The sequence below is a fragment of the Neofelis nebulosa genome, chromosome 3 (assembly GCF_028018385.1).
Source record: "Neofelis nebulosa isolate mNeoNeb1 chromosome 3, mNeoNeb1.pri, whole genome shotgun sequence".
Taxonomy (NCBI): domain Eukaryota; kingdom Metazoa; phylum Chordata; class Mammalia; order Carnivora; family Felidae; genus Neofelis; species Neofelis nebulosa.
Window position 1 is genome coordinate 124,767,962 of NC_080784.1, and position 22,386 is coordinate 124,790,347.

The 22,386-nt window shown below is 34.5% G+C and overlaps 1 protein-coding gene and 1 long non-coding RNA gene across 6 annotated transcripts in view; both read right to left on the reverse strand.

Annotated features, from left to right (window-relative positions):
- The window catches only part of RAP1GDS1 (Rap1 GTPase-GDP dissociation stimulator 1), a 170,344-nt gene that overhangs the window by 78,223 nt on the left and 69,735 nt on the right, over window positions 1–22,386 (reverse strand). For all 5 annotated transcript variants that reach the window (XM_058721852.1, XM_058721851.1, XM_058721853.1 and 2 more), the window contains one exon: window positions 19,519–19,644. In XM_058721852.1, coding sequence (XP_058577835.1) covers window positions 19,519–19,644 — 126 coding nt within the window. The remainder of the gene's footprint in view (window positions 1–19,518; window positions 19,645–22,386) is intronic.
- On the reverse strand, window positions 14,259–19,512 carry LOC131507300 (uncharacterized). Its single transcript, XR_009259433.1, has 2 exons — window positions 15,512–19,512; window positions 14,259–15,266 (listed from the first exon to the last, which is right to left on the reverse strand). It is a non-coding gene; the product is annotated as an uncharacterized LOC131507300 (long non-coding RNA).

The window sequence follows — 22,386 nt, forward strand, 5'->3', positions numbered from 1 at the left end:
GAGTAGCCATACTTATATCAGACAAACTAGATTTTAAAATAAAGACTGTAACTAGAGATGAAGTAGGAGATTATATCATAATCAAGGGGTCTATCCACAAAGAAGATCTAATTCTTAACAGATATATTCAGAACATTTCATCCTAAAGCAGCAGAATACACATTCCTCTCAAGTGCACATGGAACATTCTCCACAGTGAATCACATACTGGGACACAAATCAGCCCTCAACAAGTACAAAAAGATCAAGAAGATATACCTTGCATATCTTCAGACCACAGCGCTATGAAACTCAAAACCAACCACACACAAAATAATTTGGAAAGTCATGACTACTTGGGAGATTAAAGAACGTCCTACTAGGGGCGCCTGGGTGGCGCAGTCGGTTAAGCGTCCGACTTCATCCAGGTCACGATCTCGCGGTCCGTGAGTTCGAGCCCCGCGTCAGGCTCTGGGCCGACGGCTCGGAGCCTGGAGCCTGTTTCCGATTCTGTGTCTCCCTCTCTCTCTGCCCCTCCCCCGTTCATGCTCTGTCTCTCTCTGTCCCAAAAATAAATAAAAAACGTTGAAAAAAAAAAAAAATTTAAAGAACGTCCTACTAAAGAATGAATGGCTTAACCAATAAATTAAAGAGGAAACTAAAAATTACATGGAAGCCAATGAAAATGAAAATATGACAGCCCAAATCCTCTTGTGTGCAGCAAAGGCAGTTGTAAGAGGGAAGTATATGGCAATCCAGGCCTTCATAAAGGAGGAATAAAGGTCTCAAATACACAATCTAACCTTACACCTAAAAGAGCTGGGAAAAGAACAGCAAATGAAGCCCCAAACCAGCAGAAATGGGAAATAATAAAGATTAGAGTAGAAACCAATGGTATCGAAATCAAAACAACAGTAGAGCTCATCAATGACATGAGGAGGTTCTTTGAAAGAATTAACAAAACTGATAAACCCCTAACCAGCTTGATCAAAAAGGAAAAGGAAAGGAGCCAAATACATAAAATCATAAAAAAAAGAGACACAACTAACACTGCAGAAATACAAGCGATAATAACAGAATATTATATCTGGCCAACAAAGTGGGCCACCTGGAAGAAATGGGCAAATTCCTAGAAACATATAAACTACCAAAACTGAAACAGGAAGAAATAGAAAATTTGAACAGACCCATACCAGTAAAGAAATTGACTCAGTAATCAAACAATCTCCCAAACATAAGAGTCTAAGCCGGATGGATTTCCAGGGAAACTCTATCAAACATTTAAAGAAGACTTAATTTAAGGCCTATTCCTTGGAAGCTATTCCAAAAAATAGAGATGGAAGGAAAACTTCCAAACTCATTTTATGAGGCCTGCATTACCTTGATTCCAAAACCAAAGACCCCACTAAAAAGGAGAACTACAGACCAATTTCCCTGATGAACATGATGCAAAAATTCTCAACAAGAAACCAGCAAACTGGATCCAATAATATAATACTTATCTACCATGATCAACTAGAATTTATTCCTTGTATGCAGGGCTGGTTCAATATCCACAAATCAATCAATATGATACACCACATTGATAAAAGAAAGAGTAAGAACCACATTATCTTCTCAGCAGATGCAGAGAAAGCATTTGACAAAATGTTTTTTCTTGATAAAAACCCTCAAGAAAGAAAGTAGTGGTAGAAGAATCATATCTCAAGATCATAAAAGCCATATACGAAAGACCCAAAGCTAAAATCATCCTCAGTGGGGAAAAACTGAGAGCTTTCCCCCTAAGATAAGGAACACGACAAATATGTCCACTCTCACCATGAATAAAACGCATCCTAATCAGCAAGAAGAGAGTCAAACTTTCACTCTTCACGGACTACATGATACTCTATGTGGAAAACCAAAAGATTCCACTAAAAATCTGGTAGAACTGATCCATGAATTCAGCAAAGTCGCAGGATATAACCCTGCTGCACAGAAATCGGTTGCATTCCTATACATCAATAATGACGCAGCAGAAAGAGAAACGAAGGAATCGATCCCATTTACAATTACACCAAAACCCATAAAATACCTAGGAATAAACCTAATCAAAGAGGTGAAAAATCTATACACTGAAAACTATAGAAAGCTTATGAAAGAAATGAAGAAGATAGAAAGAAATGAAAAACATTCCATGCTCATGGATTAGAAGAATATTGTTAAAATGTCAATACTACCTAAAGCAATCTACATATTCAATGCAATCCCTATCAAAATAACACCAGCATTCTTCACAGAGCTAGAACAAACAATCTTAAAATTTGTATGGAACCAGAAAAGACCCCGAATAGGAAAAGCAATCCTGAAAAAGAAAACCAAAGCTGGAGGCAACACAATTCTGGAGTTCAAGCTAAATTACAAAGCTGTAATCATCAAGACAATATGGTACTGGCACAAAACTAGACACACAAATTAATGGAAGAGAATAGAGAACCAAAAAATGGATCCACAAATGTATGGCCAACTAATCTTTGACAAAGCAGGAAAGAATATCCAATGGAATAAAGACAGTCTCTTCAGCAAGTGGTGCTGGGAAAACTGCACAGCGACATGCAGAAGAATGAACCTGGACCATTTTCTTACACCATACACACAAATAAATTCAAAATGGATGAAAGACCTAAATGTAAGATAGGAAGCTAACAAGATTCTAGAGGAGGAAATAGGCAACAACATCTTTGACTTCGGCCACAGCAACTTCCTACTTGACATGTCTCCTGAGGCAAGGGAAACAAAAACAAAAATGAACTACTGGGACCCCATCAAGATAAAAAATCTTCTGCACAGTGAAGCAATCAGCTAAACTGAGGCAACTGACGGAATGCAAATGTAAATGATATATCAGATAAAGGGTTAGCATCCAAAATCTATAAAGAACTTATCAAACTCAACACCCAAAAAACAAATAATCCAGTGAGGAAATGGGCAAAAAACATGAATAGACACCTTTCCAAAGAAGACGTCCAGATAGCCAAAAGACACATGAAAATATGCTCAACATCACTCATCATCAAGGAAATACAAATCAAAACCACAATAAGATACCACCTTACACCTGTCAGAATGGCTAAAATTAACAACTCAGGCAACAACAGAGGTTGGCAAGGATGCAGAGAAAGAGGAACACTTCTGCACTCCTGGTGGTAATGCAAACTAGTGCAGCCACTGTGGAAAACAGTATAGAGGTTCTTCAAAAAATTAAAAATAGAGGGGCACCTGGGTGGCTCAGTCAGTTGAGCGTCCGATTTCAGCTCAGGTCATGATCTCACGGTTCATGAGTTCGGGCCCTGCATCGGCTCTGTGCTGACAACTCAGAGCCTGGAGCCTGCTTCAGATTGTGGGTTCCCCTCTCTCTCTGCCCCTTCCCCACTCATGCTCTCTCTCTGCCTCTCAAAACTAAAGAAAACTAATAAAAAAAATTTTTTTTTTAATTTAAAATAGAACTACCCTATTATCCAGCAATTGCACTGCTAGGTATTTATCCAAAGGATACAGGAGTGCTGTTTTGAAGGGGTACATGCACCCTAATGTTTAGGGCAGCACTATCAACAATAGCCATAGTGTGGAAAGAGCCCCAAATCCATCGACTGATGAATGGATAAAGATGATGTGGTGTGTGTGTGTGTGTGTGTGTGTGTGTGTGTGTGTGTCTGCGCGCGCGCGTGTATACAATGGAATATATACAATGGAATATTACTCAGCAATCAAATAGAATGAAATCTTGCCATTTGCAACAACATAGATGGAACCAGACTGTATTTATGCTAAGGGAATTAAGTCAGTCGGAGAAAGACAAATATCATATGACTTCACTCATATGAGGAATTTAAGATACAAAACAGATGAAGATAAGGGAAGGGAAGCAAAAATCATATAAAAACAGAAGGGAGACAAACCACAAGAGACTTAAATACAGAGAACAAACTGAGGGTTGCTGGTGGGGGTGCTGGGTGGGGGACTGGGCTATATGGATGACACTTGTTGGGATGAGCGCTGGGTGTTATACGTAACTGATGAATCACTAAATTCTATTGCTGAAATCATTATCACACTATATGTTAACTTAGACTTATATTAAAAATAAATAAATCCTCAATTTATTTCATCAAAGCACAGTATCCAAAAAAAAATTTTCTGTTAGTGAGCTACTAAAAAGAAAAGATCACTTTACAATGCCAATAAATTAGACAAATTTAAAAGCGTAATCAGTAAAAGTTGATCAAAACTTAATTTTAAAATATTTGTTGGTGCGCCTGGGTGGCTCAGTTGGTTAAGGCTCCGACTTCAGCTCAGGTCATGATCTCATAGCCTGTGAGTTCGAGCTCCGTGTCAGGCTCTAGGCTGACAGCTCAGAGCCTGGAGCCTCCTTCCAGTTGTGTCTCCCTCTCTCTCTGCCCCCCACCCTGCTCATACTCTGTCTCTGTCTCCTAAAAATAAATAAACATTAGAAAAAATATTTGTTAAAAATATGTAAGATGTGTATAAATTCCTATCATTCTTCATGCCAGGAATGGCAGAATTTTTTCAGACAATTATTAAAGACAGTATAATTTTAATTTTTATCATCTATCACTTTGTATACACAAGAAATAAGACAAAGCAACAGATATTTGTCTGAAAACCTATCTTTGTCTAACTGGTTTGAGAACAATAAAACTCTCAGATTGTTATATCACTTTCCTTAGTTTTACTAAGAATCCTAATGAAATCACAGTGTCTTTTATTTCCCAGTGAATAAACAGGGAAGTATTTCATAGACTCCTCTACATTTATAGAAAATGACAAAAGTAAAGGATCAAATATGATAATAAAGCATATTTATGCACATATATATGTTTTACATAACATTTTCAAATTTGGAAAAATGTAAGGAGCTTTGCCCTCCTCACTTGGTTCTGCTCCATCTCTTTCAATTAGGTAAAGTTTATTTTTGTGATTTTTAACAGATTAAACAAAATGTTGGTTTAGGATTAGCTTTCAGCAAAATTCTTACAGCATATTCCTATAGCTGCAATTTTCCCCCTATATCTGCAATTCTCAGAGCTGAACCATTAATGTTGAAGCATAAATTGGGGCGCCTGGATGGCTCAGTCGGTTGAGCGTCCGACTTCAGCTCAGGTCATGATCTCACGGTCCATGGGTTCAAGCCCCGCATCAGGCTCTGTGTTGACAGCTCAGAGACTGGAGCCTGCTTCAGATTCTGTGTCTCCCTCTCTCTCTGCCCCTCCCCCATTCATGCTCTGTCTCTGTCTCAAAAATAAATAAACATTTAAAAAAACTAAAAAAAATTGAAGCATAAATGTACTTAATGAAGTATGTATTTATGAAAGTGATAACTTCTTCAAATATAGTACTTACAGAGACAATGAACCAGAGAAATGGATTTTAGTTTAACACTAACCTGAAAAATCACTTGAACTCTCAGGACTCAGTTTCCATTCCTGTAAAATTTGGAAGGGGTGGAATAGATGACTTATTCTAGAAGTTTCTTGTACTTAAAGAAATCATTATTTTATTTTTTTTTAAACTTTTTTTTTCAACGTTTATTTATTTTTGAGACAGAGAGAGACAGAGCATGAACAGGGGAGGGGCAGAGACAGAGGGAGACACAGAATCTGAAACAGGCTGCAGGCTCTGAGCGGTCAGCACAGAGCCCGACGCGGGGGTCGAACTCACGGGCCGTGAGATCATGACCTGAGCCGAAGTCCCAAAGTCGGACGCTTAACCGACCAAGCCACCCAGGCACCCCAAGAAATCATTATTTTAAAAATGATGAATTCTAGCTTTACTCCCTTAAGCTTTCTATTTTTTTTTTCCGAATCTAACCACCTATCCAAGTATAATCTGAATATTATGCTAAATGCAAAAAATTACCTAAACTTTTTGGGTGTTTATCCCCAAAATGTACATGAATATAAAGATATAGAAATTGCCCACCTATCATTCCTCTTGTGTATCTCTATTAAAAACTCAGACTTATTACTGCCCCCAGAAAAACAAGCAGCAGTAAGAGCAAAAGTCAGAAAGATATAAGAAAACAATCTTTGTTCTCTCCTGTATCAGTAAACTGCCCTAACCTCTAGCTGCTGAAGCTCCAAATCTAGACATTACTCTTGATTTCTCTCTTATTCTCACATTCCTGATCCATCCACCACTGCAAATACTTCTCAAATTCTTCTGATGCCTTCCATCATCCACACTACCATAATCCTAAACCAGGTCACCCTTCCCTCTTGCCTGAACAACGACAACAACGACAACTACAAGTCTCACAATTGGGTCTCCATGCTTCCATCTTACTACTCAACTTCCATTCTTTTCAACCCACTTTCCATGCAGCTCCAAGAGTGAGGTTTTTAAAACCCGAATCAGATCCCCTTTGATAAATTCTTATTACTCTAGAATAACCCACAAGGTTCTCTATGATCTAGGTCTTATTTCTTCCATGTTTTTGCACAATACTCTTCCTGTACACCGCAGCTCCTTTATCTTGATCTCTTTTCTGTTCTTTAAACACATTAAGTTCTTTCCTCACTCAGGGCTTTGCAGTTGCTATACTTCTAAAGAAATATTCTTCCCCTTCTCTTTAAATAGTTTATTCTCCTTTCTCAGACCTCAGCTCAAATAACATCCTCAGAGACAACTTTCTTCACCTTCAGATTCTCTCCGTTACATCATCTGGCTTATTCCTTTGATATCAATGACCACAGTCTGTAAATATTTTCTTCTTGTACTATTTACTTCTTTATTTCCTCCTGTGTAAGCCCCACAAGGATGTGAATTTCTTGCTCTTATTTTCTCCTATGATGCCCATCACTGGCATAGTGCCCTGAACACAGTGGGCTCGATCAATATTTGTTGATTAACGTACTTGGTGCATCCATATACACAAAAGAATACAAAGACACAAAGTGAGAATTTCCAGGGATTTACTCATCATCACTACTGGAATAAAAACACTCAAACCATATGACCCATGGTGTAGATGCTGAGACTTTCTAGAGGCAGGAACATAAATACATGTCTTCAATGACATAAAGGCATGTTTCTAAATCTAATCTTCCTAGTAGTGATAAATTTTTTCCTATGTCATATAAAAGACTGACTGAAAGGATGGTTCAACAGGTTAAATCTTTGTTAGTTTATTCAAATATGTCTTAAGCATTTAAACGAAAAATGTGAATCCATCAGTATCTTTTCTGGAACTCAAAAAACAACTTATTCATGAACCAGGTGCAGGTAAAATGTATGAAAGACTAGATATAAAAGTAAAAGCTATAAATATTACATCGGTGAAATTACAAAAAAGAGTCATGAAGAAAAAACCATGATCATTAAATAAATACATATCCAAAAAGCATCAAACTTGCAATTTTGTGGCACAGTATTATATTCAGGTTTAAATTTTGTCTTTATGCAGGAAAATTTCAAATACATTTACATATTTACATTTATAATGCAGGATCAGGAAGAAAGCACTAGTTCCACAGATGCAGTTTAAAATTAGGTCACAACATGGCATCTGACAGACATAGCTTTGGGGCGCCTGATGATACTTGTGCTAATTTCTGCAGTCAATAGATTTCTTACATTAGCCTAAACTGTTTGACAATCCTTTTTTTCAAAAAGCCTTTAAATAATAGAGCATCCACGAATCACCAAGAAATCACTGAAATTACTTTGCTTATTTTTATATTTCTATACTATCATTTTATTAGCAAAAGACTGAGTAACTGCAGATTATAAGAAAATTATACAATAATTAAACTCAATTATTTCCATAAAATTACCTTAAATGATTTCTGAATAGCTTTTGGGTTACAATGTAAATAATTTATTATTCTCCTTTATAAGTCTAAACTGCTCAAGATCAAAACTAAATTTTATTCCAATTATTTTACATATGAGAGAGGCTTTTGTATGAAACCATTTCATACTTAAAAGAAATGCTAGGTTATGTATATGTATGTGTGTATGTGTGCCCACATGTATATACAGTTACGACTTAAAATTTAACTTGAACTGACAACAGCACGGTTTTGAGAAAGATACAAACATTTATTCCAGCCAGCAAGAAGAATGTGAATTATTCACTTTCAAATAGCATTTATCTTTTATATTCCCTCCCAGCCAAGGGAAATATCTGCAACATGCAGCAGAGACTACTGATTAAGAACAGAGAGAGTTCTCAGTACTTCAGCTTGGTTACAAAGAACAAAAACTGAAAAATTAAAACAGAACACAATTAAGAGCAGAGGATAACATGTATTAACAAGGTTCTCATAAGCAGACTGAAAATTTTATGTTTAATATATCTAAACGTTGACTTCATCTTTAACGGTGAAATTAAGGTAATAAAGGGGGGAAAGTTTTAAGCAAAAACAAATCTTATTTTTGAAGAACTTGATAAATTAGACTTTCCCCACCCTAAGACTTATTATTCAGGAAAGAAAAATTCCAAAGGCCATTCAGGCTTTGACTCAGAGACTAGGAAGGAGCCTGGTATCCAGGGGACAAAAAAAAAAAAAAAAAAAAAAATTAATTTGGCAACTATGTATGACTTCTTATTGAACTCAAGAAAAATCATCTAATATTTCTGTCACATGCAACACTTTCTCAATGCTGTCTTCACCTTCATATCTATAAAATTGGTAACAACTGCTTGAAAATGATTATTCCATCTCTTTTTAACAAGACAGTCACATCTTTATAGTACTTGGAAACTAATGAAGTATTGGAAAAAAGCAGCTCTGTAATGTGTCCTTTGCCCTACAATTATCAAGGTAAAAATTTAAAGAACCTTTGAGCTTTAAATGCCACTTTAATAAACAAGAGGCATCCGAATGTGATAGCAAGTATAAAAACGGAAAAGACCACAGTTCCTCAACATGTAAACTATCTGAAGGGTTATTTAAACCCTTCAGGTTTAACCCTTCATGCACTGTTTAAGTCCAGTGCATGTTTTACTTTGCAAAAATAAACCACACTGATAATAAACAATCTAATCTTAATTCATATTATAATTTCATTCCTTCTGTTGTAGTCAGTTTTTACCACATCACACCTGGCCTACTGTAATGGCTTCCTCCTCTTTTTGCCTCACTTTTCTTCCCATTCTGATCCAAATATATGCTTCTATGAAGCTGAAGTATCAATTTAAAGTTATTTTCAGTGTTTTTTCCCCCTGTCCAGACATCAAAGTACAAAATAACTCCTTATAGTCTACATACATTTTAAGTGCACAACACACATTGACACATGGATGCAAAAATCAAGATGTGTAACCACAGTAAACCTCCACTATTATTTAGTTATTTAAAAAATTCTATCTTCATGACAGTTGATATCATGCCCCACAGCCCCAATTCTGAACTTTCCCCCCACACCACAAGTTTCCTACTATTGCCTTGCTGCTTTTACTGACAGATGGACTTGACTTCTATTTTATTGGGAAGATAGGAGGCCATGCCAGAAACACTATTCTGATTGCCCTCTTCACTGCCTTAACATTTCTTTTTTATACTTTCATCTATCTTGTGACAGTTTTCTATAATACCAGATTTACTTGGGTTCACGATTTCATTTCTCCTCTTTTCATCCATGATCTTTCTCCATCAGTTATTCCCTATAAGAGATTTACTCTGTCCTTGTCCACAGGTTCTAGCCTAACACATATGTTCCTCTCTCCACTGCTCTATATCACTCTCACAGTGCTGCCCTTCCCTCAAACTACTCATCTTTTTTCTCATTAAACTTCCAGAAAGTTAATATTTCCCCTTCATTTCCTCATTACCCACCATAGCCCTTGAAATCTGACTTCTCTCTAAACAAGACTCAACTTAAAGATGTCTTTTAAAATATGAATGTCTCTTTCTCCAGTCACCAAAACTCAGTATTTTTTTTCTCGGCAGTACTTGACACTGTTTAGCACCAACTCTATGAAATCCATGACAAGACATAAATTTATTTCCCTTGAATCTTTCAGTGCTTCTTCACAAGCTCCTCCATGTCTTCTACATCCTAAATATGGCTGTTTTCCTTTAAGCGTTTCTTCTATTCTCATGGGTCAACGATCACTCATAAATGCATGAATCCTAAAGCACATTCACCAGAATGTGACAACAGCACTTCAGGTTCAACACGCCTCCAAAACATATTCACCTAGATGGGATCTCACGATTTATGTCTCTTGTTGGTATTATCTTGATTCAAATTCTGGACCCATGGACTCCTTCCTCTTAAATGATACCTTTTTTGATTCTACACACACACACACACACACACACACACACACACACACACACACACACACTTCCTTCCTGTTCTCTTTCATTTGTTCCTCAATTTGAAAAAGGGGGGAAAAAAAGCTTTTTAAGTGGTTATTCTTCATCTAGTCCACTGCCCAATGATTTTTAAGTAGGAATGTGCATCAGAATCATTTAGGGAGCCTTTGCAGAATATGTATATAATAGGCTGTATTCTAGCCTCAGAGATGCTGATGATTTACTTGTTCTAGTGTATGACTACAAAAACGTATTTTGAAAATGTTCCCTAAGTGTTTTCAGATGCACACTTCTTAAGAATGGCTGCCTATCTTATACTGTACATCTCTTTCAAATTAACTTTGTCTATTTTATCAATTTGAACATTTCATTCTTTTGCTGAAATACCTTCAACGGCTCCCCATTACAGAAGCTCTTCCCTAACCTGGGTTCCTGACACATCACTCCATTATATTATCTATCTTTTAAAAGGCTTTTCTGTGCTCCTGAAAAAATCCTTTAACATTCTCTCCACAGGTTGAAATCCTATGCAGATTAAATGCCTTCTTTTTCATGGATACTATTGAAAGAGCTCAATCACAAATGAGGTCCTTCCTAGACCTATATTATGTAACCTCTTTTAGCATTTGTTACATAGTACCTTGTTTTTTAACATTGATATACATGCTTCAATACAATGAATACACTACAACTTCTTTAAATATGAGACACACTTAGACAGAAACAGAAGTGATCAGCAAAATCATTTTCCCCCTCACATTATTTGCACTGGTTTTCTAGAACAAGGGTAAATTATAAACTACTTAAAGGCTGATACTTACCAGAAATCTCACCTGAAGTAGAGGCTTGTGCCAAACACAGAAATTCTCCTGAGACTAGGAATGCTAATGTGTAACCTATCACCATAGGTTGCATAGAAGGCAGAAGCTAATAAGTTGTAACTTGTTCATTACCTGTTCTAAGACTTGAGAGTATAAATTCCCTCTCCCTAAGAAAGGGGAACCTTCTGGCATTATTAGTGGGAATGCAAACTGGTGCAGCCACTCTGGAAAAGTGTGGAGGTTCCTCAAAAAATTAAAGATTGAATTACCCTAAGACAGAGAAATAGCACTACTAGGAATTTATCCAAAGGATATAGGAGTGGCTGACACAGAGGCACGTGCACCCCCAATATTTATAGCAGTGCTATCAACAATAGCCAAATTATGGAAAGAGCCCAAAGGTCCATAAACTGATGAATGGATATAGAAGATGTAGTTTATATATACAATGGAATACTACTCAGCAATGAGAAAGAATGAAATCTTGTCATTTGCAACAACGTGGATGAACCGGAGCATATTATCCTAAGTGAAATAAGTCAGAGAAAGACAGATACCATTATGTTTTCACTCCTATGTGGAAGTTGAGAAACTTCACAGAAGACTACGGGGGAAGGGAAAGATAAAGGGTGGAAGGGAGTGGGGAGGTGTGAGGGGAGAATGGATGATGGGCACTGAGGAGGGCATTTGTTGGGATGTTTTATGTAAGTGATGAATCACCGAAATCTACTCCTGAAGCCAAGAGCACACCATATACACTGTATGCTAGCTAACTTGACAAAAAAATAGAGTAAAATAATAAATAAAATAAAATAAAATAAATTCCCTAAATCTTATTTTGGGACTAGCAATTTTTTGTTGATTTTTTCCTGGAAGTCAAATTTGAAAATTTGAAGGGAGAAAAAAATAGAGGCAACTGTATTAAAATCCTCCATTTTAATTGCACAAACCCAGTAAACCAAAATAAACAAAACCTTAAAAACCCCAATAGTTATTGCTGTAGATCATACTTTAAAATTTTATATGCATGTGTATACATGCATAAGTGTGTATGTATATGTGTGTGTGTGTGTGTGTGTGTGTATATATATATATATATATATATATATATGTATATATATATCTCCCCTCCACACTACAAGTAGAGTTGAAAGAAACAAGGTCATTTCACATACAAGAAAGAACATGTATGCCTCTCAGATATAAGGAGCTTTTTAAACTTTTAATTTTGAAATAATTAGATGCTCAAGGAAACTGAAAAAAAAACAAAAAAAAAAACAGTACAGAAAGGTCCCATGTACCCTCCATCCAGCTCACTCGAAGGGTCACATTTACACAACTTTAATACAATATACCCCAACCAGGAAAATGCCACTGATACAACCCACAGACCTTGTTCAGATTTCATCAGGTTTCATAGGCACTTGTGTATGTGTATGGACATGTATAGTTCCAAGCAATTTTATCACATATGTAGATTCATACAGCCACCCTCAATATGTGGTATTTTTAAATATTCACTTTCATGCAAATCAGATTTTTATCAAATTGATAACAGGCTTAAAAATAAAAGATAAGCATTTTTTTTTGGTCTCAGAAAACAGAAACGTGGATACATTATACAACATAGAAATTGAGCATGTACAATGAGTACAAACAAAGTAGAACTGTATTTTGGCTGAAAATAAACTAGAAAATACATTCAAGTCAAAATTTCAAATTTTTAAGTTGTATGCTTTCAGTTCACTAAAAAACAATATATCTGGGCTATGATGTCCAATTAAAACTTAAAGTATTCAGTATTATTTCTTGGATTCTGTTGAAGATTTGGTATAAGAAACAATCATATGGAGACTACCTAGGCAATTTTTATACAGCCATTATTGAAGATGCTGTCTCCAATGACAGCCAATATCCTCTGCATATTTTAAGAGGGATGTGTACAGATTCATCTAGGGAGCTGATATCCCAGTGATAAATCTCTTCTAGCATTTGTCTCAACAGTTTTTTTTTTTTTTGACCAAAGAAATAGACTATTTCTCCTTAGCATAAAATAAAAATTACTCAGCATAACAACTTTTTTTTTTCACCCTGGCTGCCAAGAAGCTTAAATTAAATTAGTGCTTATTATGGTAAGTATATTATCCCTGATTCTTAAATGATTTATCTTTGCCTCTCTTTATATGGCTTCTGGTCCTTGTATCTTTATTTTAGATATTTTATGTATATTAGTATATGTATTACATTATGTCACAGCACACTTTTAGAAATAATAATGTATGGACTGAATGTTTGTGTCCCTCCAAAATTCACATCCCTGATGTGATGGTAGTAGGAAATAATTAGGTTATAGAGGTAGAACTCTCATAATGGGATTTGTGCCTTTATAACAGACAGGAGAGCTTGCTTCCTCTCTTGCTTCTCTCTCTGCCATGTACGCATACAGTTTGCTGTGGGCAAAAACTACTGGCTTCTTGATCTTGGATTCCTCAGCTTCCAGAACTGTGAGAAACAAATGTTTGTTGGTTAAGCCACCCAGTCTATGATATTTTGTTATAGTGGCCCAAACTAAGATAAAGGATCATGCATATATGCTACATATTTCCTTTGTACAGCAGCTCAAAATTTATATTATACATCTAAATATAAACCTAACTTAATTCACACAAGTCCACTTTACCAATGAGGATATTAAAATTCAGGAAGATTAAATGACAACTTAGTAAATGGCAGAATTGGAAATCTTAACATCTGCAATATTTGCCTTCCAGGGGCATAGTAAAATCTCACTTATTTATAATTACTTTTATTTTAAAATGAACTATATTTTATATAAGCAATGCACTATTTGCTTAATTTCTAAAAATGGCTTCAATTACAACTCCTATCATCTATTTATTTTTATTCTGACCAAAACCCACAAAAATTTAGTGTGTACTTTTAACTGTCAACAAGTTGTGTTCCTTTGTGCATTTTATTTTCTCTATCATATTAGAGACAGACATCTTTAATGGCGTGAAATTTTTCAGTTTATAATCGTGTTACAAAACAACATTTTTTCCCAATATATTCAGCATATCTGTGTAATAAAGTATTTTCATGTGATAATAGCCATAATTACTATCTCTAAAAATTGCAGTTGCATGTAGTTTTTTATTCTCCTATACATAATACACTTTGGTGATAAACCCATTCTTATACAACAGATTAACTGATAAAAGAATCTGGTTTTTACTTATTGGATAATAATTCTATTTTATTCTAAAACTGACTACTGACACAAAGTAGGGTAAATGTATGAACCTGCAAAACTCTCTAATACATGATTAAATACTTAATTTATACCACTGAAATAAGCATTTATTTTAAATGCCAGACATAAATTTGCAAATACACTTTGCTTACTTAGGCAATTTCAAAGCGTGTCTATATTATAACACATACTTATCTAACCAACTTATATTACAAAATACTATAGAATTAATGCAAATTATATTTTAGCATTTGCAATCAGAATGATGAATTCTTTTTTTACATAAAAATAGTGTAGCAAAGTTATAATCATTAATATATAAATAGGTCCAGGCATATATTTGGTATCCTTTCCATTTATACTTGAAGTCAATGAAATAAACAATATTTATTTCACTTCATAAATACTGGCTATGGCAAGCCTGATCATCATCTCATTTTGAATATTTATTTATTCTTCAGTGAGCACAAATCCAATTTTCTTCATATCATGTAAGATGGCATATTATATGTTTCTTAAGTGTGTACCTTTCCAATAATAGTATCAATTATATAATAATCATTAATTTTCTATAAAGATGCACATTTAATTTTAATATGTATTAACTTGAATTGTACATTATTCTTTCTCTGGTATATAGAAAGGCACAAATATTTGTCTAATCATTTTCTTCCAGCTTCTACTAAATAACCTTGGACAAATACATCTAATATCAATTATTTCCTGACCTCAAGCAGTAACATCTTCAAACAGAGAAAACTCAGTCTCCAATCACCAATTTATCCTTACAAATTATAAATACAGTGTGGAAATTTAAAAAGCAGCTCTTCACTACCATAAGGCTATTTAACTATATCAACAATTTAAAATGTGTACAGCTAGGGGCGCCTGGGTGGCTCAGTCGGTTGAGCGTCCGACTTCGGCTCAGGTCATGATCTCGCGGTCCGTGAGTTCGAGCCCCGCGTCGGGCTCTGTGCTGACAGCTCAGAGCCTGGAGCCTGTTTCGGATTCTGTGTCTCCCTCTCTCTCTCTGACCCTCCCCCATTCATGCTCTGTCTCTCTCTATCTCAAAAATAAATAAACGTTAAAAAAAAATTTAAAAAAATAAATAAAATGTGTACAGCTATATAAACAAAACTAGTCACTGAAAGAAGGGAATACTACAGAGATAGACAAATGAGAAAAAAAAGAACGCATTCTTTTTAATATCTCCTTTGAGAGAAATGTAAATGAAATAGGCTGAAGGCATGCAATTCTGAAATGTAATGCTACTTCTCTTTATTTAAAATCACATTACCCAACATATCCCATCACAATTTTGCTAATTCCTTTCTAAATTGAAATACAAATTTTCCCTAATCTTTTTTTTTTAATTTTTTTTTAATGTTTATTTATTTTTGAGACAGAGAGAGAGCATGAACGGGGGAGGGTCAGAGAGAGAGAGGGAGACACAGAATCCGAAACAGGCTCCAGGCTCTGAGCTGTCAGCACAGAGCCCAACGTGGGGCTCAGACTCATGGACCGCGAGATCATGACCCGAGCCGAAGTCGGCCACTTAACCGACTGAGCCACCCAGGCGCCCCCCTAATCTTTGATTTAAAGCATCTCAAATGTCTCATAAAAAGGGTTTTTTGGCAAAGTTCAAGGCAAGACAGCTTTAAAATGTTGCTTATATCAGAAGTCTGTTTGGATACTTGGAAAGAAAAATCCATAACTGAAGTATCTTTGGAGGCTCTTTGGAAGATCAGAAAAAAGACCAGATATCTTAAATGAAAAATGTTCTTATCCAGTGATTCTTTCATCTCTATATGCAGGAGAAAGACTGGGATTCAAAAAGTTGATCAGTAACAAAGCCTCACTCCGTCCTATTTAGCAGTTCTGTCAGCCTGCTACACCTATGTTATGTAAGAGTTTCCTTCCATTCGGAAGAGTTCCTAAAATGTCAAAGCCAGTAAAACTGAAATCTGACCTACTTTTTTCAAGATTTCCATGGGTTTTATGGCAAGTGTAATTCCTTTTACAGTTGGAGTTCTCCTCCTTTCAAATAAACTGTGTTAACTGAAATATTTTAGTAACTGCATTACCTTTTAAGGGTTAAAATAAAAATCCATAAAATATACACAAATTTTCTCAAATTTTTATCTCTTATAGTGAATTCCTTCTGGTGCTTTTTGCATATATTGGCTTTATTATCTGTTGTAAGCCTAGTAACATTCTGAATGAACCTGCATTAAAATATTATCCACTTAGGAGTGCCTGGCTGGCTCTGTCATCTCATGTTTTGTGGGTTTGAGCCCCATGTCAGGCTCTGTGCTGACAGATCACAGCCTGAATCAGAGCCTGGAACCTGCTTCAGATTCTGTGTCTCCCTCTCTCTCTCTGCCCCTCTCCCACTTGAGCTCCCACTCTCTCTCTCTCAAAAATAAACATTAAAAAATTTTTTTAATAAAAAAATTAGCCACTTGGGAGTGCATTTATAAAATGTAAGTAAACTGCTTAGTCTGACAGGTAAGTTTGATAAAACACCAATGTGAATTTTAAAACATGTATTATTTATAAGAAAAAGATTCCCTGTATTTATAAAGCTGTCATGTGTAGTTTTCTATTTTCTTTTTAAGAAGGAAGCATTATATTCTTTTTTTTTTTTTTTTTTAATTTATTTTTGAGAAAGACAGTGTGAGCAGGGGAGGGGCAAAGAGAAAGGGAGACACAAAATCCAAAGCAGGCTCCAGGCTCTGAGTGGTCAGCACAGACCCTGATGTGGGGATCGAACCCATGAGCCATGAGATCGTGACCTGAGCTGAGGACAGATGCTTAGACGACTGAGCCACCCTCAATAATGAAGCATTACATTCTTGAGAGGGAAGAAGGCTAATTAATTAAAAGAGAAGTTACTCACTACTTTTTAAAAAAGAAATCTAATTCCTGGGTTCTTTCAAACTCCTAATTGTCAAAATATATAATGAGAAATGCATTTCAAATAAATTCACAAATCAAGCACACAGCATATTTACAGACTAAAATATCATTTTCGTAATTCAAATAAAAGTGCTGTACTTTTCTTACAATTATTCTGACAAAATCACTGAGATGTTCACAGAGATTTAATTTCAAATAAAAGGATAAGAAAGCATACAGGCTTATAGAAATTATATGCATAAGATAGCATGGCACAATGAATACATTTTATCAGATAATTTACAGTAATAAATCACTCTTTATATTTATACATTTTTAAGACTATTAACTTCACTTTCCTTAAACAAGGTTTACAAGTATAAAAAACAGCCTATATTTGCTATGCTTAATTTTCCATTTAACTATAATTTACATTGAATTAAATGAAAATGAAGTGGTTATAAATATTTATAAGTAAATGAAACAAAAAAAATTAAATTCATAGCCTAAAGCACACCACAGACTTTATACCTCATAAGAACAGAGCAAATGGACTTTACTTTCATCAGAATGATAATCTTATTAACTACACATTTACTACCCTAACTTCATGGTTCTTTAGAGTACACAGGAAACAAAATTACTGTGTGCCCATAAAAATAATAGCAGTATGAGATAAGAGATCACTATGAGTGTTTCTTCTATTGTGCCAAAACTAAGGGAAACTCCAGGACAAAAGTACTTAAAATAGAGAATTCCTATATTTAAATAATGCATAATTTAAGAATAACTAAACAGAGCAAGGGTTAAGGAATACTTGTGGCAGCCCTAAATTCTAGTAATATAACACAGAAGGATAAGAATAAACATAGTAATGATCAATGGTCACCAAATACATGCCATCAATCTTTGACTATTACTCTGTAGAGATCTTTTTAACTTTTATTCTTAACATTAATGATATAAAATATATCTTAAATGGTTCACTCAATACTCAAAGCTAATACTGTAAGCTATGATGTTTAATAAAAATCCTAAATATAAAAAGGCAAAGTTACAAACATAAAGCACTAGAATTTTATAAATAAAGCTAATACCCTAGGATAAAAGGCACTAGAAGGAAGGAACAGATAGATAATTTTATAATCAGTATTGGGGACTGGAAATTGTAAGTTAAAATTCATATTAAGACATCCACATCCTCACACATAATATATTATGTTCCAGAAAAAGTAAGGAAAGGAGAATAAGTTAGGCTAGCCTTACCACCAATGCTACAAAGAAATTAAATCTGAAAGTTACAGTTTCAGTCTTTTTTCTACTTTCTTTTATCATAAATAAATATGTTTATGACCTTATTTTCTATCTGGTTTACATGTCCAAATCACTTTGTGAGGCATCGCCTATGATGAAACGGTTATGTCTTTTGTGCATGAAATCACTGGGGAAAATAAATAGTAAAAGTTATCTTAGTTATATAAATAGAACTAAATTCCTAGCAGACTTTAAAGGTAAATGTTAAAATATGTGTTTCTGGCTCAGAAAATATAAATCTAAGGAAAATCCAGGATAAGGCAAATTTAACTGAATATACTAAGGATTTTTCTGTATTTTGTTTACATATTTGTGGAGAGGAGAAGTAGAAAATGCAAAATTTTTGCAATATATCCAAACCCAAATTCTTGCTTTGTCTTTACCTGGCACGGTAGCGTATTACAGAAAGCGGTGAGGATGATAATGACATTATGACAAATAGGAATGGAGTCAATGCAGATGCAGTAGGCCAGTCTAGCTTTTGAGAAGACAATGGTTTTTATTAATGGTTTTATTGAATTACAAGTAATTAAAAATTTATTTGGACAGACTTAAATACTTTAAAAAACTGTGTTCATAAGCATTCTCATTCAGAGCTATAACTGCAATAAAACCTAACTGAAAAGACAATATACATTTGTTCTAAAACGCTTCAAAAACCCCAATTTCTCAGAAATTGACTTACTTTCCTCTGAAAGTATTATTTGTGATAGCAGAGAAAAAGAATTCACTTCCTTAACTTCTTAGTTAAGAATCCTATGGCTCAAATTTCCACTGGTTCTGCTAAGCAAGCAGAGCTAAATCATCTGGCTCATGTTAGTGTCTTAGCCTAGAAAAGACAGTGCTAACACTAAAAGTGGAATTAGTCTGAAAACCATAATTCTTAAACAAAAGTTTTTAAGTGTATCATTGATATTTCAACACTTACGGCTATCGTAACATATGTTTCCTAGAGCCCTGCCCGTTTGAAGTAGCACTTCCTGGTCTTTGCTATTTAGCAGCTGCACCAGTGGTGAAATCAATCCAGCATCCACACATGGAATACGCATAAATTCTGAAAATAAGAGACATATGTAATTAAAAATCTAAAAATTCACAATTTACATAAATCACGTCCCTTAATAAATACCTACGATTAAAATGTTTAAGATGGCTTACCATTTGAAGAGTACATTCTGTTCAAAAGCACCATTATAACCCTACTAAATACTTCATAGAAGAAGTACACAAAATGAGTGGGCTCTTATTTTTATTGACAGTCTCTGCCACAACCAAAAAGACTTTTAATTAACTTTCATTATACCTAATTGATCACTATCTTCTTATAATTACAAATGTGCTTGGGAAGCAATGTGTGATGATGGAAACATTGGCAATGCTCCTTCCATGAACCTGATAATTAACGTACTACAGTTATAAACTAAGTTATCAAATTGTGTGAATTTTCACTATATGGTCTCTAAAAAAGACAAAATATGATTTTTTTCAAAGGTTCAAGTGTCTCATTAAAAATAATAGGTCCTTTTCAATTGCTAAGATCTAGTGGAATCATCTATTCCTTATCTTCATTCCTACTCTTTATTTGTATGGATCATTAGTATCTGCTGTTACACCCACAGATTCATAGGTCTTAAGTACCAAATGCTAAGTTTTCTTATGCTTCCAACTCATTTTTCATTAGCTCTATAGTAAACCATTCTCAAATTTATTGTCTCCCAATAACGGCATCACAGTCGTGATGATTAGACGTAAGTTTTACGGTGTCTCATGATAGACTACTACATAATTAAAGGATAATAATGACATCTAATTAATAAAAGTTCTCCAAATAATCAGTATTTAGAACCATTATTTTGGACATCATGATTTGCTGTAAGGATGTACTGGTCAATGAAGTTAGTCAACATACATCTAATTCCTCTACCTATAACCCATCCTACATAAATAAATCACTATCTTTTCAGTATTACTTTCAAGGGGGCCCACTCCTTAGCTTGCTCCACAAACATCATCATAAGCAACCCTCCTTCTCATTCTCTTCATTTTCAAATTCCTAGAGCACATCATATAGGGCTGTTATGTGAGCTGTTACCTCTGACACAACTTTTCCTGCTAACATAGCTATGAGTCACAGAAGTATTCCTCTCTACTTAAACAAAGGATTGCATTTCTATTATATCTCTTACTTACTACTGTATTATTGAAAGCTCTCTGTAATTTAAACTTCCAAGATTAAGAATACTTGTTACTTCTAAAGCTAACTTTTAAGTTTACTGTTAATTTTTTTTTAACTCCCTAACAGGAGTTTTCCCTATTGGGAAAACAAATCACGCTATATGTACTTCCAAGAATTCAATGACCATCTTCTATGGAAGATGACACATCAATATACTTGTCTACCTCTTAAGTTAATGGTCACACTTCAGGATCTTTATATATTTCAAATCTTAAAATAGCATGTCACCAACTCAAATTAATCAAATTAAATACACATATTCATTATCTCTTCTACCTTTTCCTATAACTAGCTTCCAACAGTGAGATCATTTTAATAACTACTAAAATAAGAAATTTAGGAACAGTCTGATTTGCACTCTTATGTCATAAATGGAATCTGTTGTTAGATTGTACTGGTTTGTTTGTTGCTATGCTTCACGCAATGGCAACATTGATGAGCTACTATTTTTGCTTTGATACCCTAATTGTCTATATGATACCAACATACCTTTCAAAATTCTGATGGTACAATCAACAGCTTCAGTTATTCTTGAAATGATAGAGAATAAGTAATTACAGGAAAATTGCAGATTCAAATAAAACTAAAGCTGTTCTGAACATTTTTTTTTAAATAGAAAAGCATATAAAGAACACCTTAAACACTCACCATGTTTTAGGTCAATTAGGTTTCAATTTTTTTAAAAAGCACATTAAAGGGGCACCTGGGTGGCTCAGTCGGTTGGGTGTCCGACTTCGGCTCAGGTCACGATCTCACAGTTTGTGAGTTCGAGCCCCGCGTCAGGCTCTGTGCTGACACCTTGGAGCCTGGAGCCTGGAGCCTGCTTCAGATTCTGTGTCTTCTTCTCTCTCTCTGCCCCTCCCCAACTTGTGCTCTGTCTCTCTATGTCTCTCAAAACATAAATAAGTGTAAAAAAAAATTTTTTTAAAAGCACATTAAAAATAAAATAAAACTAGTACAATCCTTAGCTTTCAATATAAAGGCAATACTGCCAGTCCCTGAAAAGAGTAAATTCCCTTCTAAAACCTGCTTTTCAGCCAATTTGTTTTTTAACTGAGGAGTGCAGCCCTCCTTAGCTAGTTTTAAAGACATGAAGTTACATACTTTAGAAGGATGTATGTAAAAATACCAGGAATCAATAAGGAATATGTTTAAGATCTTATATAATTAATATATATAATTATGTTATATATAATATAGTATTATATAATATAGTGTTATATATGAAATATAGTATATAATAGCTATATAGTTATATAATATGCATATATATGTGCATTATATATATTATATATATAATATAATATTATATATATATAATGTAGTTACATACTTTAGATGGATATATGTAAAAATACTAGGAATTAATAAGGAATATGTTTAAGATCTTATATAATATATGTAATTATGTTATGATATATAATATAGTATTATAATATATAATATAGTGTTATATATGAAATAGACTATATAATAGTTACATATATATTGCATTATATAATGTAGTTACATACTTTAGATGGATATGTGTAAAAATATACCAGGACTCAAAGGAATGTG